The 23,491-nt window shown below is 41.9% G+C and overlaps 1 protein-coding gene and 1 long non-coding RNA gene across 2 annotated transcripts; one reads left to right on the top strand and one right to left on the bottom strand.

The window, feature by feature from the left end:
* Nucleotides 1-2,317: 2,317 nt before the first annotated feature.
* Nucleotides 2,318-22,839, top strand: loxl4 (lysyl oxidase-like 4). The gene is made up of 15 exons (XM_088385191.1): nucleotides 2,318-2,414; nucleotides 3,748-4,069; nucleotides 5,133-5,437; nucleotides 5,511-5,725; nucleotides 10,914-10,952; nucleotides 11,334-11,547; nucleotides 11,630-11,807; nucleotides 15,530-15,684; nucleotides 15,758-15,925; nucleotides 16,154-16,316; nucleotides 16,742-16,985; nucleotides 17,846-17,961; nucleotides 18,255-18,391; nucleotides 20,711-20,822; nucleotides 20,904-22,839. Exons 2-15 carry the CDS (start codon nucleotides 3,763-3,765, stop codon nucleotides 20,972-20,974), a joined length of 2,424 nt encoding a protein of 807 aa, XP_088241317.1. The 5' UTR covers nucleotides 2,318-2,414; nucleotides 3,748-3,762; the 3' UTR covers nucleotides 20,975-22,839.
* LOC148393170 (uncharacterized) lies at nucleotides 14,186-16,622 on the bottom strand. The gene is made up of 3 exons (XR_015860422.1): nucleotides 16,159-16,622; nucleotides 15,748-16,032; nucleotides 14,186-15,667 (listed from the first exon to the last, which is right to left on the bottom strand). It is a non-coding gene; the product is annotated as an uncharacterized LOC148393170 (long non-coding RNA).
* Nucleotides 22,840-23,491: the final 652 nt, after the last annotated feature.

Here is a 23,491-nt window from a genome sequence, read left to right as displayed (position 1 = left end):
TAGCTTTAGAGGTGTGTTTTAGCAGGAAATTCTCTCCCAATTCCAGGAGTATTTGATCTTTGAGGTTTCACTGTACACAACCCTGCACAAGTGCATCCCTCCTCCTCTCTGCTCTTTGATTTTAAAGTCTAACCAACTTCTCAGAAGGCGGCTGACTGCGGTCACGTGGAAAGGCAGCTTGTTTATTGTTGTAGAGTACGTCTGCATTTGATGCCCCCGCAGATTGCGGCACAGTGCACAGCAAGTTTGGTTGTTGTAATTAGAGGTCAAAAAAGAAGAGCGACAGCATAGTGGACTAGTGGTCACCATGTGTGCCTCACAGTCTCATGTTTGGACTCTGGCCTCATTGCGTGGAGATGCAGCATCCACTCAAGACACACACAAACATAGCACAGCTATTTTAAGCCCCACACCTCCTTTCTCTTTTTATTTCCATGGCTCTCACTTTCCTCCTCCTCTGATTTGGTCTCGCTAATAGGGGGTCTGCTTTTCCTGTACGGATTTACCAGTCAGGGCGGGACCACCGGCCCGCCACCCTGTCCCCCCACCATCACGTGCCCTCGCATACACACACATAAACATCCCAATTACAGCCGTTTTACACGTGTGCACAAAAAGTCACACATGCAATGCAGCAAACTTCATGGATGTGCAGTGCGTCTAAGAATAAACCAGACAGACTTAAAAAAGGATGCCGCCGAGGTTTACTTGAAACCTGAAATAGTTCATCAACACAGCGCCCCATGGCCAAACTTGACCATGTAGCTAATTTGGTAACAGGTGATTACAGAAAATAAATAAATAAACACATTTAAAGATGTTTGGTGGATCCCAAATTGCGCTCAAGTGACCCTTGGTTGAAATTAAAACAAAATAGAGCAACACGTTTTTGTCACGTTTGACATCTCCACTGATTAATCTTTCTGCTTCCTGGAGTGTGATAATACGTTTGACAATAGTAACGTACTCTTGGCTCAGGGTGGTATGTCGTTTTCTCATCAGTCACGTTCACCGTGGCTACATTTGAGGCCGCGGCTATTTTGAACGCCGGTGGTTTGCGGTGCTCTCGACAAGGAAATATCTACGCTGCGGTGCGGGAAGCTTCTTTAAGACACTTGCAACTCTGAATGTTTGAATCTATTCCTGAAGCAAGGCCTTCCTGTTGGTCACACGCATGTTCACCCTCCCGCTGCACTTGTGTAACATGCTTTTGTGTTCGCTTGTGTAAAATGTGTCGGCGGCCAATCAGAGAGCGAATGAGACATGTGAGAGGTCGAATTTGCATAATCTTGTTGAAAATGCAATTCCCTCTGAGATGACACATTTGAACTCGATTTCTGAATTGTTGAGCATAGATTTTCATTTTGGGAAGAAGAAGATAGCTGATTAACCATCAGCAATGTAATATCTTACGTTAGTCGCTATTTATCATAACCCCCAAAACACAGAGTCCCATCTTTGAAGACTAATGATAAATTCAGTGTAGAAAGAAGTGTAAATAAAAACAACATACATTATACAAGTGTGAAAAGAAGTAAGACACTGTTAACACTAAATCATTAAAATGTTACATAATGCAATGATTTCCCTTGCAAATAGCTTTTAATACCATTACGACGAAAAACTAATGACAACAATTAAAAGCAATTTTTAACTTGCCTTACATTAGTGTAAATAATAAATGACATCTACAGAAGATAATAATGACAGTGAAAGCAATGACAGAGTAGTCATTCCTTAGGTAGAATTGGGGAAAAAACAGGGCGTTTGCGCCGTTGTGGGGTGGACTGTCGGCCAATTGTAGCGTCATCTCAATTGCATTAAAATCAGGACGATCAAAGTGCACGCAGGGCTCGACATAAATAATAAATAGTTTCCTTTTAAATCACAAGAACTTGTCATTTGAGGGCTGTGTAGATTTTTTTTTTATATCCGCAGACACCCTTTAGCGGCTGAACCCTTAAGTGAAACCTCATCATTGTGACATTACGAGTTTTCCCGCTAAGGTTTGGTCAGCACAAAGTCATTGTGCTGTTGTGAAAACAATTGGCAAACACGTTGTTCCTCTGCGAATGGAAAGAATTGTTTTCTCCATCTAGCTCCCGTTTCCATTCACTTCTCACACCCCGCACTACAATTACACTTGTCCGCAAAAATAACTCGCGCCTTCTCAGCATCTGTTATTCATAGCGAGTGCACAGCTTCAGGCCTCTTATCACATCAATAGAAAGCACAATCTGAAGCTTTATGTTCTTTGCACGAAAGCGATGTGAAGGAGAAGGAGGGAGGGACACATGGAGTCAGGGAGGAGATATATGGAGAAGGAGGGATTGAAGTGAGGAGATTTTTTTTTTGTAGACTCACTCCTTCACTCAAGACATCCACGACTGCACACACACTTTGCTGCTTGTCAGGTCAGTGAACCTCGCCTTTTTCTATATACTTAATATTTCACATTTAGCCTGTTGTTTTTGTCTTACTTGTATTTACATGTATTATTAGTTGTTTTGGAAGATTTAGAAAAAAAAAAAAAAAAAAAACACTCTTGAAAGTATTAGTGCTGTGATTTTAGTTTTGGAGTCCGGAACTACATTGTGCTTGTTCACCTCCAATTAAAAACTTTCTTGACGCTTTATTGAATTTTCATGCAGCTTGCGATACAAACAGTTTCTGAATGCATTTCCTTTGAGTGACCCGCTGTGAAATTACAGTTGAATACATTGAACTAAAATACATTTTCATCATTTTTAATTCACATTTAAAGTACTAGTAAGGCGGTTTTATTCTGCAACTGAGCAGGCACCCAACTGGATTGTCCAGAAGATGTCATTGTTGCTCTTTTAAAAATTAGGCCTCTTCTCACCTCCAATCATTCAGTATTCATCTTCACATAAATAAGTCAAGCATTCAACCAATTCTGAATTTAAATCACCCATCTTTTTTGACAAAATTATGACTTTATTTTGTGTGTGTAAAAAAAAAGAAGTATAATTAAAGCTCTGTAGTGCATCGAGAAGTAGACAGTGAGGCTGAGTCGACTTGATGCGTCATGACATCTTTAACTGTCATGCAAAGGTAAAAAGAAGTCAACCGCTACTTAATTATATGCAGTGATATTCAACGGGGTGGGGGCACGGTGAACTAGCGGTTTCTATGTCTGACTCACAGTTCTCAGGTTTGGGGTTCGACTCTCTGTAGTGGTTTTTATGTGTGGGGTTTGGATGGTTCACTCCAATGCTTGTGTGGGTTTTTTAGCTTCCTCTAGCCAAACGGGCATCTTGGGTACAAGTTGTTAACAGATGTTAAAAGCCATCTTTCTCTACTTTCAAAACGCCTGGGACAATTTGACCAATTGTTTTTTGGGCCTTATTTATTCAGACTAAAATTTCTCGGTTGTTCATTTAAAGATGGGTCCTTTTTAATCCGCCTGTTTAATAGTGTAATACGTTCCGCCACTACTAATCTTGCTGTAAGAAAATTCAGAGTGAGTCACAAAATTCTTTAAGGCAGTCATTTGACCTTAAAATAACAGGCTCTAAGCTGGTGGTATTCAAAGTGCAAATCAAGGGCACACTCCTAAAATTGCTGGGTTAAATCAAACCAATTTGGGTGAGGTGGCAAACCCAACGCTGGGTCCACAAAGTACCAAGCACGTGCTGGGTCAGTTATACTGAGCCTTTTGGGTTGAAGAGTGTAAAATATCTTTTTTATAGCTGAAAATGACCAATAATTGTTTTATCTCCACAGATCCCTCCTGTCACAATGTCCCACGCTATCTGCTTCAGCTGCTTTCTCTTCCTCTTCCTCGTGTCGCTCTCCGGTGCTGAGCCACGCCGCACCGCTTCCGGTCAGCGCAGGGCGGCCCGTGCACCTGCTGCCAAGGTGCGTCTGGCGGGAAATTCTGCCCGGGAGCCTTACGAGGGTCGTGTGGAAGTGCTGCACAACAACACGTGGGGCACCGTATGCGACGACGAGGTGGACATCCACTTGGCCAACGTCGTGTGTCGAGAGCTGGGCTTCCAGGGCGGTGTCACGTGGGCACACAGCGCCAAGTATGGGGAAGGAGAGGGTAAGACTGACCATTTTCTTTGGCACATTTTGGGTAATCTCAGCACAGTAACATCTACCTGAAGGTTCAGACTCAGTTTGTCAATAGAGAGACTTTCAACTTGTGGTCAGGCCCCAATTTCAGTCTAAATTTGATGACCAACAACTTCAGGTTGAGAAGAACGTTCACCATTGAATGTCCATTAACAATGCTGATTGGCGTATTACCTTTTCTCTGTGGCAATGGGAAGACCACAAATCACAGAGCATGTACTTATTCACATGGCTGATGCTCCTGGGAGCACTTTCCCACTGAGAACAAGATGAATGAAAGAACACTAAACATCACTTTGCCTAAAGGCAACATGCCTTCAGATGCATCACGCAAGACAAGAACACAACATGTTGGAAGGCATCCATCATTGTCTTGACTGTCATGTTTCTTCTCACTGTTAAGCTTGCTGCGGTGATGGAAAAGCAAACCAGATGGAACTGACAGGCTGCACTGTCTGGTGGAAATGTGGCTCAAGTGATCACTGTCATACAGCTCTTGACGTGCAGATGGCAAAAATCATTCATCTTTAACGTTTTATGTCGCTCCAAATGCCGCCCAATTATATCGGAACCGGTTGCTAAAGACTTTAAAACATGCTTACCCTATGCCAACAGCAGTAATTAAGACACCCGAAATAACTGACATCATAAAGGCACAAAGATGACATCTCGTTAAGGTCGCCTGGCAGGCTAGAGGAACTCGTGCATAAAAAAAAAAAAAAACATTGGGGCATTTGTTTTAGAGTAATGACAGCATGGACTTTACCACAGTTTTGCAACACTTGCTGCGGTTTATGGACATTCTTTACTGCTGCTTTTAAATCCAAATTAAAGACAACGAGGAATGAATATGAGAGGCACGATCGTAAAACACTCAACTTCTGAACACACCGCAAAGGTGCAACCCCTAATCAGGCTGCCAGTTTAAGTCATATATATGAAGATCACTTTTCAGATCTTGTGTGGTCTGTTTCCAGAACAAGCAGGACTGGATAACATGCTTAATAACAAGCTTGCTTTCCTCCATCAAGGTCCTATATGGATGGACAACGTTCGATGTAATGGTTCCGAGAAGTCCATAAAGGACTGCAAGCACAACGGCTGGGGGGTGAATGACTGCAAGCATGCTGAAGACATGGGGGTGGTGTGCACCACGGAGCGCAGGCGGGAGCAGACGACCGGCACCGGAGACCACAGCAATGCCATCAGCTCCAATGGGATTCCCTCGCCCCAGTGGCAAGGCCTCGTGGCTACCCGCAGGCACTCTGGATACGGCTATAATGGGAACGGACATCCATACGAGGTTCCCAGAATCCACAGGCAGCAACTTCACCAGGTATGGTCACCACGGCGCCCGTCAACGCCTCACAGCTGTTGAAGTTCCTAACACGACAACGTCCTTCCATCAGGGTCGCAGCAAGGTCCGAATCGAGGAGGTCCGCCTGAGGCCCATCCTCATGTCGACTAAGAAGAAGACCTTGGTGACTGAAGGTGTGGTGCAAGTGAAGCACGCGGGAAGATGGAGGCAGGTGTGCGACATGGGCTGGAGTCTGAACAGCAGCAGAGTGGTGTGCGGGATGCTCGGCTTTCCCGACGCCGCTCAGCCCAACCTCAAAATGTACAAGTGAGTACGCATCCTTTCCTGCAAAGGTGCTGAGTGGGACACATGCCAGTCATTGACAGTCAGTATTGGGTGAGTTGGAGAATTACACACAATATTTGTAAAAACAACAGATACACAAAGAGAACATAATAGGCCCCTAAAACTAACCAACTCAATCATATTGGCTAAAATCACACAGTGTAATGTTATAATGGTTACCATCTAGGTCAGGGGTGTCAAACTCATTTTTTTGACTGTCTACCCAAATAAATGTATGGGCACCTCATATTATATACAGTGAAAGCTACAAAACAATCTGACAAATAAATCGTCTTCAAATCAGATGAGTAAAAACTGGTCGAATATTTTAAAAAATCTATTATTAAAAGTGAAGACAATTTGCAATTCTAGTAATGACACACGAATTTGATGCACAATTTGTCTTTGCGGGCCACATAAAATGATGTGGCCCCCGGGCCTCGAGTTTGACACATCAACAGGGACGTTAAAGCCGACCAATCAAAAGCAAGAAGTAGGAAAGCTTACACAAAACCCTGAGTCAATAGAATGAGGAGTAATGTGTTTACTGACTGACTTAATGGAATTTTGTGTGATTTTAAAAGCCAACTTTTTTTAAGAGGTCGTAAAAGGTGTCGTGAGAAAACATTACGTAAACTCATCACAGGGTTAAAATGCTTGAAATTTGTGATGTCACTAAAATATTACTAGTATGCGCTGAATTACAGCAAAAGGCCTTGTGTTGCTCCCTCTGTCAAGATTGTCTACAGGTATCTGCATCGCTGTTAAATGATTAAAAAGTCAGCAAAGAATAAAAAGCAAAGAGCGTCCAGTTAAGCGGCAGAATAAGTAAAACCTTCTGTCACGCTTATCTTCCCCCCCTCAGCCACACCACCGCGAAAGGTCCCCTCCTCTCCTCAGCTTCGGGGTAATGATAAGGGGGATCTCCATCCCTAACAAGAAGCTTTTCTTCACACCTCTTTCCAGGCAAATCACCCCCGGTGCACCTCATTGCCTCTCTTTGATGCTATCTTCGCTCTCGAAACAAACAACAATGCTTTTAATTTTGGATTCCTGTCCCGAGGTGTAATATCACCTCGTGATTGTGCTTTAACTGTTCCGTCGATACGGTGGTGTGAGGCCAGATGAACATTTTTTTGTGTGAAGTAGCCCGTTTTATTGGCGGTAGAGCATCTGGAGGCTGGAGTCAGCGATCGTCTTCCGACAGTGGTTATCGTTACGGCTGTGCCAGGGCTTATTATTTTTTGATAGATCATCGCATGCGCTTCCATTGTCTACATTATCTGCATCTGCACAGACTAATGGAGAGATGGACAGATTCCCTGGCAACTGTATAGGGAACATTCGCAAATCCAAACATAGCAACAAACATATCGTGGATTTAGCGACTTAGTAACTGGCATGTCATGTGACTTGCATCTCCCATCTCTGGGGTTTATGGCAGGAACAGTTTGGGAAATCTGTTTGAATCGAATTGTATCAGTCAGATTCTGCCTTGACAGTCTCCTTTAAATAGATTGTCCTAAGGTGTCCGAAAACGCTTTGGAATTTGGTGTCATAATAGCTTTCAAACCATAATGATGTGTCTAAAAGTGCTTTATTTTCTTTCTGTCTCCACAAAGGATTGGAGTGTTTACTCTTTCACAAAGTGTTTTTGACTCCAGCATGCATCAGCATTTCAAATGCTCAGCAACTACTCTAGGTATTGGGCAATGGTTAGTTTCCATAATAGCATTGCGGCAGTGGTTAAATACTGTCAACTCAATAACAGGACTCACCATGTCACAAAATTTCCTTGACTGACTATGGAGACTGTTACTCATCAGTAAATTCCTATCTCAGTCAATCTCCAGTCGAGTTGAGCCATTGCCTGAATAGGCGACTTTAGCTATTCTTCTTTGGTCCACAGACAAGTCAAAACGTACTCAACAGCTCAGCCGCAGGCCATTTTGTGTAGTGTACTCTTTTTTGTCTCAATTACCGTATTTTCCGCACTATAAGGTGCACCGGATTATAAGGCGCACCTTCAATGAATGGCCCATTTTAAAACTTTGTCCATATATAAGGCGCACCGGATTATAAGGCACACCTTCAATGAATGGCCCATTTGAAACCTTTGTCCATATATAAGATATATACATTTGGCCCGTGGGCCGGACTTTGGACACGCCTGGTGTAGTGGCTCAATATTGGTCCATATATTAGGCGCACCTGATTATAAGGCGCGCTGTTGGCTTTTGAGAAAATTCAAGGTTTCTAGGTGCGCCTTATAGTGCGGAAAATACGGTACTTCAAAACACGATCGATAAAATTTGTAAGAATCAGTCGAACAAAGCTCCAATCACCTTTGCCTGCCCTTGAGCCTTTTGCCATTGACCGAAAACATGCAAGTTAGATTCTCGAAAGACAGAATTGTATGGGAGTGCAGTAAGTCCCACACTACAATCCATCGGCCTGCTTGAATTACTCCAAGTCGTAACTTATATGTGTGTTGGTACAGCAATGTTTATCTCCAAGAGCATGATGACCGTGCCCTCTCTGTGCATGATTTGTTTTGCTCACAAATTGAAATAGATACTATAATTACTCCATGTGAGCAACCAAAACAATTCCCTTTCAGACAATATGACGTTGACATTCTTTGTAACATCTGCACCCGAGATGGAAAGCCAAGAAACACTTATGGGATCGTGTTGCATGCTTGCATGACTGTCGGGGATACTCCTCCATGTTCCTCCACCTTGCGAAAGCCATTCTTAGAAATCCTTCACCAGGCTGCGCCTCTGGGGCCGCTTGTGTGTCTTGGATATGATTCTTAAGATGCTGTAATTGCAGGTTGGTCAGACGCGAGGCTTGCTGGGGTTTGTGCAGCGAGTGAAAAAAAAAAACACCCTCCATTATAGTTGCGTGTGAGAGAGGAAGACCACCTCGCCAGAGATAGAGGGGAAAAAAAAACAAGCCGCACCAGTCGAATGTAATTTTCACTTGCTTGTGTGAAATATCTTTAATTATGGTTGCTGTGCCTGCCGTTGAATAAGCAGCTGACCGCCTTTTTTCATCTGGCTTTTGATTTAGGGACTTAAACCTGTCACAAGAACATTTAATGCCATATATTTTTCTTTTTTCTTTTCAAATCATGTGGGCAGTAATGGATAAACGTCAAATTTCTTGACTCAACAAAACTAGGCTTCGAGTTAACAATCCAAGAGCACCTTTCGTCCACAGAATTCTTAATGAACAATTCAAGTTATGGTGGCCATCCCAAATGCATTTGTAGCGTATTTTATTTAATTCAGTAAAAGAAATGGAAGACATAAAGAAGTGTGATGAACTTTTCACAATGATGTAATTATAGTCTCTATTAACCGGCAGATGAGGCTCCCATTATTACCGTCATTAGCTTTCTTAGCTCAACAATCACCCTTGCCCAAAGACCTTTTGATTGATGCTGTCGTGGGAATTAATAACGCAGGTGTTGGAGCCCGTGCACACAGGATCAATGCTCATGCAATATTTATATCAAAAGATTTCAAACAGAAACAAGCAATATTTTTTGGATCTGCATGTCTTTTGTTGTTGTCTGAAGTTAGATTATGTGGAGTGTGGTGAGGTCTTACAATTGTTTCTGTGGGTTTCTGGGAGCTGTCGGCATGCTGAGCCACATAATAGACACTAAACACATTTTATAAGAGCAACTGAGGACATGCTGTGTCAAATAACATGTCTGGGGCGGCTGTGACGTTTATCTGATTGTTCTGCACCCGACGAATAGCATCGTTTCACTTGTGCATTTCATATGACGTCAACTGTTTGGGCATTTGGCATCACATCTTGCACACATGTTTGTTTCGTGTTTTGATTTAGAAGTAGCAAATTGCAAAAGGCCTCTCGCTACGAACTAATTAACAGTGATGAATGTAATGAGTATTTTCTCTCCCCAAAACAAGTTTTATTCTCGAAAAACATATTTGTGCAAAGTACAGCACGACGAGTGATTGAGGAAAGTGTCAGCTGCCAGCGACACTAACGTCATTGCTGTAACAATGCCGCTCTTGATTTTAGCACACCGACTTAATGAAGTTGGAAGGCTTGCATTCTCACGAAAACGTCCAATGTATAAATTATTCATGCCCAAAATATGCATGTGAAAATATTTACCTGTTTCTGTCAACAAGCAAATGTGCATCGGCTGGGCTCATTTTGGTTGGCTTATTTATGAGGGAGCAAATTACAGTACAGTTTTGTTAGGGCCACATTTGATTTTGGAAATGGAGGGATGGGCGTTCATGCATGAGGTAAAAAAAGTTTAAATAAGTATGTAAGACCTTACGTATGTCCAGATTTGATTGATTTTTTTTTTTTTTACCACGTTGACTACATAGCATAATCAATGTGAACATCCATAATAGTATTTGCACAGCACAAGGTTTGGAAGCCTTCCCGGCACACTCCGTTTGTGGCATGTTGGTGTGCTAGTCTCGGGAACGGAAGGCTTCCCTCAGCACCCGCGATGTACTGCATAATTCTACAATTGGCAGAAAATGCCTTGGTTTTTCCCAGAAATTCTGCTCTTGAACAATTTTTGGCTGTATTTACATTGAGGCCTTACTGACTAAACGAGTGAAACACAGTTGAACATTTTTTTTTTTTTAATTCTTGAGACAGCTCTAATTATTTTTAATGTCATCTGGCGGGATTTCAGATAGTGCTGTTACTTAACATCCTAGAAATGTCTAATTCATTGCTATCACTCTCTCGTTAAACATAAAAAATAGTCAGCTCACATTCTGAAGGGACTACAATAAAATCAATACAGAAAAGATATCCGGAGGAAAAGTGAACTTATCCCAGCCTGCACCATTTGTATCCCAAATCTTGCTTGAAAACCAGTGTTTTATATACAAAAGTTATATTTGGAGCTGTAGAAAGTTATTGCCAGAGTGGTGAATATTTTTGGTCACTGAGGAAGAACATGCAATGTGCATGTGTATGTGTCTTGTGTGGCCAGGTTAGATAGAAAACAAACAACAGAGACCAGAGTATATCTTAAAGTCACTGTTACGTCGAACCAGCTTGAGGTCACTGAGATCACCTCACAGGATGATGTGTGTGCGCAACCACGGTTGATACACACACCTGATAGGACCATTTCCTCTTTGTTTATTTACAGGAAAATATGGGACACCAAGGTGGCAGATCCTTCAACAAGGTCAGTGATACTTACTTGGCTTACTTCACCGAGAAAGTTGTCTGTTGTGCCTCACATACTTCTGTTGAAACGGATTTCAGTTTCAGTGCCGGTTGTACATGACAGTGAGCTGGGATAAATGTGGAAGACAAAGCAAAATAAATGCCAATGTGAAAGGGGCATCATGATACCGCCTCTGTTAGAATGAGGAAATCCAAGGGTTAAACATGTCTGCTGTTTACACAAAAAATAGACAGAGTGAAATGGGGCGTCAATTTCAATGGACTTAACCCAGCGGTCTGCCTCTGACACGACATGTTAAGCCAGGAAACTTCAATTTGTCGCAACCACAACAAGCTGCATGCAATTGAAGTTTGGAACCTCACTTTCATGTCTTTCTAGGTTGAGCCTCATATCCAAGAAGAAGGGCTTCTGGGTAGAGAAGGTCAACTGCCTGGGCACTGAGAACACCTTGTCCGAGTGCCTTGGTCAGCTCTCAATCCCTCGTAGCCCTACCCCCTGTAAGAACGGACGACACGCTGTGGTCAAATGTGTTCCGGGCCCTCAGTTTTCCAGGATTTCCTCAGGGAGACCTCAAGCCCCGTACCCAGTTGTGGTAAGACTGCTCTATGAATGTAAAACCACGTGTGAATTTATGTGGTGTCGACTTTGACTTCCCTTCCTGTTCCTCGGCACAGCCTGTGCGTCTGAAGGCCGGGCCCAGGCTCGGCGAGGGTCGTGTGGAGGTGCTCCGAGACGGAAAATGGGGCACCATTGTGGACCACTTGTGGGACCGGACGGCGGCTAGTGTGGTGTGCAGAGAGCTGGGCTTCGGTTCCGCCCAGGATGCACTGCAAGGCGCCTTTATGGGTCAAGGTGAGAAGGAACAATGTGCTTGTTTTGACTGGGCGGTTTTTAAAGTGTTTATCAAGCGTGATGGGATTCCAGACTAGATACGGCAACCTTTGCAGAATGTGTTTTATCTCAAGTCTGCCTTGACTGATCAGATAGGATCACGTCTGTCTGTAACACTGAAGCCGTCCTGCCAGGACGGTCAGGTGCTCACATCTGCACAACTTTCACATGATGTCTAATACTATAAGCCACATTGGTTTGTTTAAACTTTGGGTGCTCAAATAGCAAAAAATGTGCCCATCAAAGACTCTGACTCACATGTAGTGAAGCCTCTCAGTTTGAAATTTGTGCCAGGGAATTGAGTCAGCTGAGATTTACTCAGATTTAAGCTTTTCTATAATAACGATCATTTTAAAGTTTGGATGAGATACATATATTTGTGAATATTCATGATAGCTGGCCTTTTTTGCAGAGATATAAGCTAAAGTGCAACATTTTTTTTTATTAATCTCTTTGCTCACTTTTATGTGTTAATTCCTTGGTGAAAGATTTTAAGATGTCCAAGACATGACTAAAATAATTTTTAGGCAAAATTGTTACTCATTTAACCATGGTTAACTTGGAACCTGAATGAATAAACAGGACCTTCAAGTAGTGATGCAGAGTTTCTCTGTCTGCGTCGTCCTCAGTGGACTTTTTCTATGAATTTTTGTTCTAGTTCCGAACCGTACGTGCTCTTTTGAGAGGTCCCACAATGTTCACGCAACCCAGCTGTGTGCTTGGCATCCCCGCCCAAAGTAGACGTGGGAATGGCCACCCAAAAGCCTTAAAGCCAGGGTGTGCTCTCCCCTCCTGTTGATCAAGGCGAAACGCCGCATGACCGTTTGCTTGTATGGCTTAAACGAAGTCCGTTACATCAGCCCTCCTTGTTACCTTTTAACCCCTGCTGGTGATGATGTCATTTTGATAGTCTGCTTCAGTTAGCACATCCATTCATGGAGGTGGTCAACTTGTACACCGTGGATCTGCGGCCGTAGTTTCAAGCCTGACAAATGCCACGTTTGACCCTTTACATAACACCTTCACACACAAAAACGCTTCCTGCGCACACACACCGTCTCCCTCTCAGGTCTTAGTGTACCGTGGAACTTCATTCAGGTTGAGGGCACTTCAAAGTCCGTGGCATGACTCCCTCTTCTATAACGTTCACTATATGACGTTTGGCTGCAAGCTGTAATTTCACATGTGCCGTGAAGGCCACATAACCATAGGCCTTTACATTGCTTGAACTGCCCTAAATTAGACTCTTTAGAGAGAACAAACTCCCACTTTGTACAGAGAGAAGGATTTTTGGGTAAAGTTATATAAAGATTTAATTAGTAGATGTTTAATTTCTGCGTGAAATAATACACAGTGGGACCTCTGACGTCCGTGACGTGGTACAATTCGGAATTTGACCAAAAATACACCTCCAATGTCGTACACGGTTTTTGTGGTAAAGAGGAGACATATGATGATAACCCTAGAACTGGAAATGTAACATCAAGATGTCTGGCCTGGCTAGTCAAAAAATAAAAAGTGGAAAAATGCCTTTACATTGAGACATCACATGAGTTTGAATATCATGTGGAGACTTCAGTTCAATGTCTTTTGCTTTTTTTCAGTTCAGGTAGCATGCGTTTTTTTTTTTTATTGCTGGTAACTTGTTTTCACGCAAGCGCTTGGATTATTTCCATCCAAACTTTCAGTCGAGAGTCTCGCAGCTACCAGACCGCTTGGGCTGATTTATTTATGATGAGCATATGTAAGAATGTGCTGACAGATTGTATTGTGTTCAGTCTGTCTCAATCCGACATTCCCTGCGTGTGTGGTGTACACACACAGACACACAAAGTTGTGTATAAAGTGGCGTATCGGCTTAAGACTTCTAAATTATGTTTGGAATCCCGCTAGTGGAGCAACATGATTCTGGCATGTTTCGTAGGATCTAACCAGCCGCAGACAGCGCAGATTACTACCCAACTAACACAATCTTGGCTAAGAAAAATGGACTCAGACATGTTTCGTGGAAAGAGGAAAACTAGGACAGCACGTTTATTTCAGTGCCTGAAATGGAGTTTAATTTCTAATAAAATAAACTTATGATGGCATCTGCCACTTCTAATCACTCTGTAAGAAAACTTAGCAAGTAAATTGACCGAAAAATAGGACGCCGTAAACGAGCGTAATCTAAAATAACATGAAAAACATTAGACTGGAAAAGTAAGAAAAAATATTACAAAAAGTGGAACTTTTTAATGCTATGCCAGCATGTAGTAGTAGTTATTGCTAAAAAAAAAATGCTGACAATGACCAACATTACACAACTGTAGAATTTCCTTTTCTCAATGCTAATTCAATTCATTTTCTATAGTTTGTCCTCGCTCGCGTCATGGAGACATTCCCTGGAATTATTGCCAGCCAATCACCAAGTTTAATTTCAAAGCACGATGTGGAAATTTGTCTTGTGACCATTGACAGTGAATGTGATCCAACCCACCTCAAAATTACAGAGCTAAATTATAGGATATTTCTGTTTCTCCACCAACAGTTTTATTTTATTGTATTTATCTAACAATTTCCCTGCACCATGTGTGTTTGTATTGAGTTTACTCCACAAACACGAGGGAGCAAAACATCATAAATGTTCATCAGAAGTGTGCCGCCGCTCCTGTGAGAATTCATGTGACAGTTTTTCCAAAATAATTTTTAAGTACAGCTTTTGACTGCTGTGTTGTTTTTTTTTCCCCTCATGTGGGCCCTTGTCACACCCTTGTCGTGATAAATTCAGCTTTTGGGAGTCACCATTGCGATAGGAGCGGAAGTAAGCCAGATATGTGTTTTTCCGACATTTCTAGCCACATGCGTAACCGACGTGGAAGCAGGGCTGCAATCTTATAGCGACAGAGCCAGCCAGCCTGCATTCTCGGTCCCCGTCGCCTCTGATATTTTTCATTTCCTCTGTCTATCTGGCTTTTACTCTCCTTCCATTTGGTTTTTGCGGATATGGTTGCCCTGGCACTCGCTAAAATGCTTGTTGAGTTCCAGGTTTATAGTTTATGTCTTACGCATGAAGAAAACACTAAACCCGTATCTGGTTGGGCGGTTTCATAAAACGCCGTCATTATGGAACCGACTGTTTACATTCATAAAACCTTGATTCATGTCGTTTTGGAGGTTCTGGTTTTCATTAAATACCAAATGAAGAAAGAACAAATCTTGACACACATTTGCCCTTGTTTGATGGATTTAGCATATGCTTTGTGGCTGTTGAGCACCAGAGGGTAACTTGGAAATGAGGTGTGTCAGATCCCCAAAGTCGATGCCGCAGGTTCTGCTGCTTGCCTTGCAAGAGCACTTTATCTCCATGGATATGAACTTTTCATTGTTTCTGAAGTGGAGAAAGGATTCTGAAGAAAAAAAAAAAAACAGATGTCAGCTGATAAGCGCATGACGTAAATAAATGTACACTGGGTGGCCTTGAAGGAATGAATGTCGTGAAATCTTCCATCTCCGTCAAGGATGCTTTCATCCATTTTAATTTCACTGTTTCGTTTTGCTTCTTGGCACCATTCAATGTGGTATGCCTTTTTTTTTTTTTTTTTTTGTGCGAGGGGCTTCATTTGTATGAATAACACTAAAACACATTCAGTGGTACCCAATGTTGTTGTCGTTGACCCGATTCAAATCTCTGACCTGTGCAGGTACCGGACCCATCCACATGAACAGCGTGCAATGCACGGGGACCGAGCGCTCCATCCTTGACTGCTTCTTCCAGGAGGTTCAACCGTGGACGTTCAAACACAGCCAGGATGCTTCAGTGCGCTGTAACGTTCCTAAAACTGGCACAGAGTACACGGTATGAACAATGCAAATTTTGTACGCCACGTGTGTCAGCATTCAAAGTGGAATAATCTTACACCTGTTTACAGGTGCGTCTGGCTGGTGGCAGGGTTCCTTCAGAAGGCCGAGTGGAGGTCCTAATGGACGTGGGCGGCCGTAAGCGTTGGGGTTCAGTCTGCAGTGAGAACTGGGGCATCAATGAGGCAATGGTGGTGTGCAGACAACTTGGTTTTGGATTTGCTGCAAGTGCACATCAGGTAACCTCAACGTGACACCACATCAGTCTGTTTTTTTTTTTTTTCTTTTTTCAAAATGAGACGGCATGCAGGTCCATCTCTTTGATGAATTGTAGCGCTTCTTCATTCTGTCGGAGGTGTTAATGAAAGACAACAAAACAAATGGAGAGCTGGAGGTCACTCTATAGCCACATCCTTTAATTCACTCTGATGGCTAATAAATTACAAGCAATCATTTGCCTCCGACAGGATACCTGGTACTGGTCCAGCGATCCAAATGCAGCCGAGCTGATCCTCAGCGGAACTCACTGCGTTGGCACCGAGTTCTCGGTTCAGCAGTGTCGCCGTAACAATCACATGCACTGTCCGCGAGGTGGTGGACCAAAGGCGGCTGGGGTCACCTGCTCAGAGAGTAAGAAAAACTTTTTGCTTTGTTAACTTTAAATCGGTTCATGGGTGGGTTGTAGTCTCTTCATCTGGGGACTGCTCCTTCATTTGTAGGTGTTGCAAAAAAGCCAAAGAAAAAGCAACCCCCTTGTGGAGTTAATACCTAAAATGAGATCTTGAGTGACATCAAGCATGAAAAAAGAGAAATAACTTTGATGTTTTTTAATGTAATAATTACAAACTATTTTTTACAAAATAGTTTCTAAAATCTAAAATATTCAAGTACTTAAAATCTCAAATTAAATATAAATTATCAAATACAATTTAAATGATTTAAAGTAAATAAAAAAATCTAAAATAATATATAAACATTCCAATATAAAATGTAAACAGTCTAAATTTATTTAACCCCAAAAAAATGTTTACTTTCACTTGTCTCTCCTGCATTAGCGGCTCCCGACCTTGTTCTGGATGCCCAACTGGTCCAGGAGACGGCCTACCTGGAAGACCGCCCGCTGCACCTGCTGACCTGCGCCAATGAGGAAAACTGTCTGTCCTCCTCGGCCGCCCGCATGAACTGGCCCTATGGCCACAGACGCCTGCTGCGCTTCTCTTCGCGCATCATGAACCTGGGACGCTCCGATTTCCGACCCAAAGCGACGAGGGAGAGCTGGACTTGGCATCAGTGTCACAGGTACCACATCTCAGCACTTGGTCATTTTCTACACATGTCGCCAAGAGTTATTACAGTGGAAAGAAAGTTTTACTATAAGTGGGATGTTGTGGTTAAGCATGCGGTCATTTATTTTAGAGGTTCCTGGACACAGATGAGTTGCGGTTTTTGGGATAACACGCTTTAATGGCCTCCGTGTGGAATCATTCGGAGTTATATTTAATTTAATTACCAGTCGGGAAAAACATGCACGTCGATTATGACGAGGAATCAGCTGGTAGCATGCACGACGAATAGTCTAACACAAGAAGCTTATTCAGCAGCTGTGGATAGATGAAAAGTGGTGGACGTCATTCCACTTGAGCGATCGGCAAGCTCCGTTCCCTTCGAACCCTAATATCTCAAACATGAAGCTCCTGTCATGTAGAAGCACACGTGAAGCGATCCATTTAGTGAAGTCGCGAGTTGGTACAATGGACAGCGAAATCGGCCGTGGTTGTCTCAACAACATATTAGCACTACGGACTTGGCCTTCAAAGACCTCCATTCACGATCGCGAGTAAACAGGCTGCACGACACTGGTGCTAAAACAAGCTTCTGTGAGAGGTGTTATGGTGACACCCATGCTCGTGTTCAAGCGGTGAGGTCATGAGACTGCACGCCATAGGGGAGCAGTGTTCATTCAACGGCAATCGGCGCAAGCAAAAATCCATGCTCGGTCGTGGGATGTAATCAGGTATAAATATTTGGTCCATGCACTTATTCTAAGTAGATTTTTCAGGTTCCTGTAATTCAGCATTTATTTTTCTGGAGACCGAAACCTAACCCTAACCCCATTTATGCATGCTATCTCTTACATTGATCTCTCGCTCTCATCTCAGGCACTACCACAGCATTGAGGTTTTCACGCATTATGACCTGCTGACTCTCAACGGCACCAGGGTTGCAGAGGGACATAAGGCCAGTTTCTGTCTGGAGGATACGTTTTGTCCGGACGGTAATGTTCGCCAGCATTCACCCCCCTCCCAAATCTTCACTTTTCCATTAGTAGCAGGAAATTAATGTCAATATTTTAGCTGCAGCAGTGTGTACTTTTATTCCGTGGTTAATGTATTAGATCGCCGCTGTGCTTGTTTGTTCACTCTCCATTTGCTTGTTACATCATGGATGAAATAGCTTGTGTGAAAAAACGGCATTCATGACAAAATGTTATTTCTAAAGTGACAGGCATTAAGTTAACTTTGATGATGATGAGGATTTTAACTTTAATTTTTGTTAATGCTGTTTTAGGTGGCCAGAAGCGCTTTTCCTGTTACAACATGGGCGACCAGGGTATCTCTGTAGGCTGCTGGGATACCTACCGCCATGATATTGACTGTCAGTGGATTGACGTGACGGATGTGCGGCCTGGAGATTACATTTTCCAGGTCAGTAGATGCTCTCTCAGCCCTGACCATATTCTAGGTTTGGCATGATTTATAAAGCAAGTTCAACCACTCTGCATTGAAGTCTGAAATTTGGGATCTTTGACAAGGAAGAAATCCTTGAAGCAAAGTTGGGATGCACAGCAAAGTGACATGATTGTTATTTGGATACATCCTAAAGGTATTTGCTGAACTGTTTAACCGTCTTTTGTAAATTTATTTTGGAAGAACTTCATGATTTTTCGTGTTTCTGGGCCGTTAGCTCGAGATAACTTGCGAGCATTCGCTGACACCCTGAGTGACATCACTTATCGGCATATTTCTGGCTCATTTTTCTTTTTAATTTGAGGGTTAGGGTTTATTTGAAAAAGTCAATTGATCACAAACAAAGTGAAAACTAGCTAACAGTGGTCCTCAATCATGCTTTCTTGTGTTTGAAGTTAAACACTGTAAGTTACAAGTAAAAAATTTCAGATTTTCCAGCAGTCTCCAAAGCAGCATAAGAGCTCAGAAAGCTACATTTTACATAATAATTTCTGGCTGATGATATTTTCTTCGACTCCATTCTGTATTCTTCTTATTTGGCAGCAAAGACAACCAATGGTCAAATGAATGTAATTCATTTGTCTTTTCAGATTACAAAATGTCATTTTACGGCCAATGATTCATTCACACAGCCTTGCAACATTCTCTTGGTCGGTTACGGATTGTATACCGTACGTCTATTTTCGTTGTTAACATCCCAACCTCCCAATCGAGCTCAACCATCCTCTCTCTCTCGCTCTGTCATTACTTGAGCCTCAGCCAGTCCATCAGGTCTGCGGTCCGCAGAGTCAAACACATCAAGGACTGCAGCTCGTCATTATCCTCCATTTCACTCTCGCAGACTTACCCATCCCGCACGTTTTTACTTCTCCGTCTGCATCTCGTCGATGGGCTCCCATGTGTGGGAACTCTCGGCTGATAATTATAATTAGTGATGTTTGTCTGAGACACTCACTCATTGTAATTACACTTGTCGGTTGGAGCAACATTTACTTTATTTACGTTTAATCCGCAATTCTTGAGCAGTGGCTGAGTGTCTTTGGAGCATGCTGGTTACAATTATATAGTTGCATATAGAGGATAGAAATTAAAAGTAAGAAATAATTCAGTGCAAAGGAGGATTCATAACGTGACTAAGCAAATTAGACTGAAGTGCCAAAGCGTTTTTTTATTTAACGTTCCCAAGTTAACATTTCTGACTTTTGAGTACAGCTTCAGCAGAGTCACCCTGTGCCAATGAAACACACCAATTATCCAAGTTAACGATTACCTCACTTGTCGTTGAAGCTCCCCCTGTGCCTCCCCTCCCATTCGACAAGGCTAATTTGCCACCAAGGAATTCCTCCTGCCCTATTTTTTCCACTTTTATAGCCACTTTCTAACCAAGCAACACACTCTTTTCAGTGAACCAACACAACACCAAACTAAATCCTCTCACGCAAAGATTCAATCGCTAATTTACAAGGAGAGTTAAGAGGCAGTTGCTGAGTAAGGCGTCATTTTAAAACATGCATCATTTGCTGTCAAAAGGTTCATAGTGAAGTCATCTCTAAAGCGTTTGATGTCATGAATGACTTTTTCGGGCTATAAAGTACAATTAAAATAATAACCCAGTGCACCCCATATATGGACATTTCCAAAAATAGAGACTGGACTTTATAATCTGGTGCGCCCCACAGTCTAAAAAATATGGTCAAATAATATTATACAGGAATGTTAAGTGCTGGCAAGAGCCTTACAATCAAAAACAACGATGGCAAACCACCGTAACGTTCCTCCAGTAAAATATCAATTTAAATCTAAATGCGGCACATTACTCACATACTGTACGTGTTTCGTTGCAAAACTATTTGCATGGCATGCGCATTCCAAATTTGGTGAAGCCAAAGTGAACTGGTCTCAATGCTGTCAACTGTATGAGAATTGAAACCCAAAATGAAATTCTTTCCAGTTTTATGACCAGGTCTCGGTTTCCTTCTTGTCGTTTTCCGCCTTTGTGCTTGTAACTGCGTGTTTTAAGTGGTTTGAGCAGTTTTACAGAACAGCGATTACAGCGCTACAAATAACGGAGGGTTTACTATCGCAATAAGATGCAAAAAGAAGTTGTAGTTGGAATAACTTGCAGAGTTTTGACTTCAAATTATTTTTTTACAGCATATATAAGGTGTAAGATACAAAATATGCTTCATCAGCAAATGCTGTGAAAAGTTGCTGTCCTCAGGCAGTCGGTCAGTCGATCTGTGTCTGGACCTGATAATGACCGCCTTTGTCCAACAGGTGGAAATCAACCCCTCTATGGACATGGCCGAGTCGGACTTCATGAACAACGTCATGCGCTGTCGCTGCAAGTACGACGGCCACAGAGCTTTTATGTACGGCTGTCACGCAGGTAAGCACCAAAGTTCTCCCACTTTTCTACTTCGCGGAAGGTCGCTCTGCCACTTTCTGACTGTTTTTATCCTCCTTCAAGGGGACGCGTACAGCGCAGAGATTGAAGACCTGTTTGAGCACCAAAGGGAAATAACCAACAACTTTGTGTAGAGATTTAAAAGTCTTGCTGACGCTGCTCTCGGGCGGGCATAGGTTGATGACCTCGTGGCCTCTGGGAAGCTTACAGTCGCAGCCACATTAACAAAGAACACGGAAAAAACTGCCTGGCTTGGCGGCAGATCAAACGTCACATCAATGAGACTCAAGTAGACGGGCCAAACAAAAGAGCGACTCATGCAGCTTTTTGCTGTTATTATTTTAATAAGGTATGTTAATATCACATATTAATTTTTTTTCAATACTGAATGTGGACTACTTTGATTTTCCAAACATTACACATATGGAATACTATTGAATATGTCGCGGGGGAGTACTTGGCAAAGCTTATAACCAATATGAGATATATAGATCATATATAGTTATTTTTCTGCTGCAAATTGATCTTGGAGGCATTTTAGAAATACTTATTGGATCAGCTATGGACATGAAACCGTGCTTTGGAATTTTACATCATTACATCAGACAATGCAGGACAGTTAGTTTTTTTTTTTAAAAGTCAGTCATTTCTAATTTATAACAAAAACAATTGTTATCATCTCAACAAGCTTACAACATTTAGTAATAATTTTATGTAACAAAGCACTTTATCTTTTTTACATCAGTATTCTTGCAATCTCTTCAATTAGTTACCATATTGACCTTTACCAGAATGCTTAATATATTTTTTTTAGTACAGTGAAATATAAAGTTGGTGTTTTCATATTCACATGTAGTTTTTATACTGATATTTAATTTATTCACAGGGTTCACACAACATATTCAGAAAGAGGTTTTCTTTTTTCATTTTTCCTTTCCATCATCCATAGCAATGGAACCTTTACAGTAAGATACAGATGAATTATTCTATTTTCAATGTGGTTATTAAAACGCAACTGTCGGTATTTTCTCTGCCAGCTTTTTGGATGGGAGGGAACAACAGTGTCACACGACCACATGTTTGTGGCGGGCATGCCAACAGACTTTGAAAGCATAAATATATGTAGAAATTATATATAAAAACGCCTTTTAATTATGTCTCTTTGGGTTAGTTTTAAGGTTAGGGTTAAGACTATAGCGGGTGCTTTTATGCACACTGGGGAATTTTTTTTTTCATAAAAGCGAGACAGAGGCTGACTGATATGATTTAGAGGTGGAAAAAGATTATTTAATTTTTTTCTTTTTTTTTTACTACCAGAGATGATTTTTAAATGGATAATATTTGTTCCTTTCAGCATGGCCCTAACACTTGTTCTTTGTCATTCAACTACATTTAGCAAAATCCCAATTACAATATTTGCTACGCACGATTAACTGTGTAACTTGTAACATTCTCCCAACGTTTTCCATAGAAAATATATAAAGTATAAAACACATTTATCAAACGACTTACTTTTCTAAAAATGACCTTTATATTTGCTAGCCTTTCAAAATCAACAACATTCCACTTAGCATAAAAATGAGCTGTTTATTTGTGCGTATGTACAATTGCTGTTTATAGTCTATTGTTATTTAAAATTGTATGCAGTTGGCTTCATGTTCATCATATGTACTGCCGCAATAAGTGTAGCAACCCGATGGCCAGTGAGAGTGTGAGCCAAATGGTGCTTCTTTAAAATCTCCTTCATAGAAAGCTGAGCTCTCAGGGACTTAGACCTCATTGAACACGTGTCCTGCATGTGATTGGTTGCTTTTTGCACACATACACACAGTTGTAATCATTTGTACCCCATCTTTTTATTCTCTGGTGCAAATGTATGATTGTTGTGTTTGTGCTGGAAGAAACACGGGGGATAAGTGCGGATAAACACTGGCTGAGTCATTTCAAATCACCATCCATCATGACTGTGAATTAATAAAACTTCATTGTCACACACTAAGTGGGCGTCTGCTTCCTGTTGATTCGTGCAGACTATTTGTCTGTTGAATTTTCTCCTCATTGAACGAGACAAACGATGCTGTGTTGGGTAACATTTGCATTCCACCTGCAGCCCACAAAAAGATGACTTGAACTAAGTTACAAGCACATAGCTAAAAAAGCCAAAGCCTTTCAAGCTGTTGGACTTGCTTTTGACTTCATCCTCTGCAAACAGCGCCTTCCCTTTCCCTTCCGAGACAAGCCAAACTATTTGAGTAATACAAACACTCAGAGTGTCCTGGAAGTGATGACAAAATTGCAGCATATCAAACCAGGTCGAAAGTGTTCGTCTGGGAAGGAAATGTCATAACAAAATGTTTGATTTGCTCTCGGTTGAGAAGTCCACCCAGAAATAAAACAGAACGTCTGTGAAGTGGTCCCTCACCAAACCGGGATGAAACAGCTGTTTGGTAAACAGGATGAAAGCGAAGCAGCTGCTTAGCTACATTTGCTCACCTTAGAACGAGCTAAACTTATCTCCAAACACAACTAGAACTTGGCAATAAAGTTCTATAAGTCATGGACTTCAAACTCAAATGCACAGAGTGATCAACCAAACAATGTAATTTTTTTTTTAAGTCAAAAAAACCCTGGTCATTTTTTTAAAACTTTTC

The sequence above is a fragment of the Syngnathus floridae genome, chromosome 9 (genome assembly GCF_059516105.1).
Source record: "Syngnathus floridae isolate MCC-2025c chromosome 9, RoL_Sflo_1.0, whole genome shotgun sequence".
Lineage (NCBI taxonomy): Eukaryota > Metazoa > Chordata > Actinopteri > Syngnathiformes > Syngnathidae > Syngnathus > Syngnathus floridae.
This window is presented reverse-complemented; position numbering and strand designations above follow the sequence as displayed.

Excerpts from the sequence above, each read along its gene's own strand:
- loxl4 (XM_088385191.1), top strand. The coding sequence starts at position 3,763 with ATGTCCCACGCTATCTGCTTCAGCTGCTTTCTCTTCCTCTTCCTCGTG. Across the intron at positions 5,726-10,913 it reads CCCAACCTCAAAATGTACAA|GAAAATATGGGACACCAAGG; the intron begins GTGAGTACGCAT and ends GTTTATTTACAG. Across the intron at positions 10,953-11,333 it reads GTGGCAGATCCTTCAACAAG|GTTGAGCCTCATATCCAAGA; the intron begins GTCAGTGATACT and ends ATGTCTTTCTAG.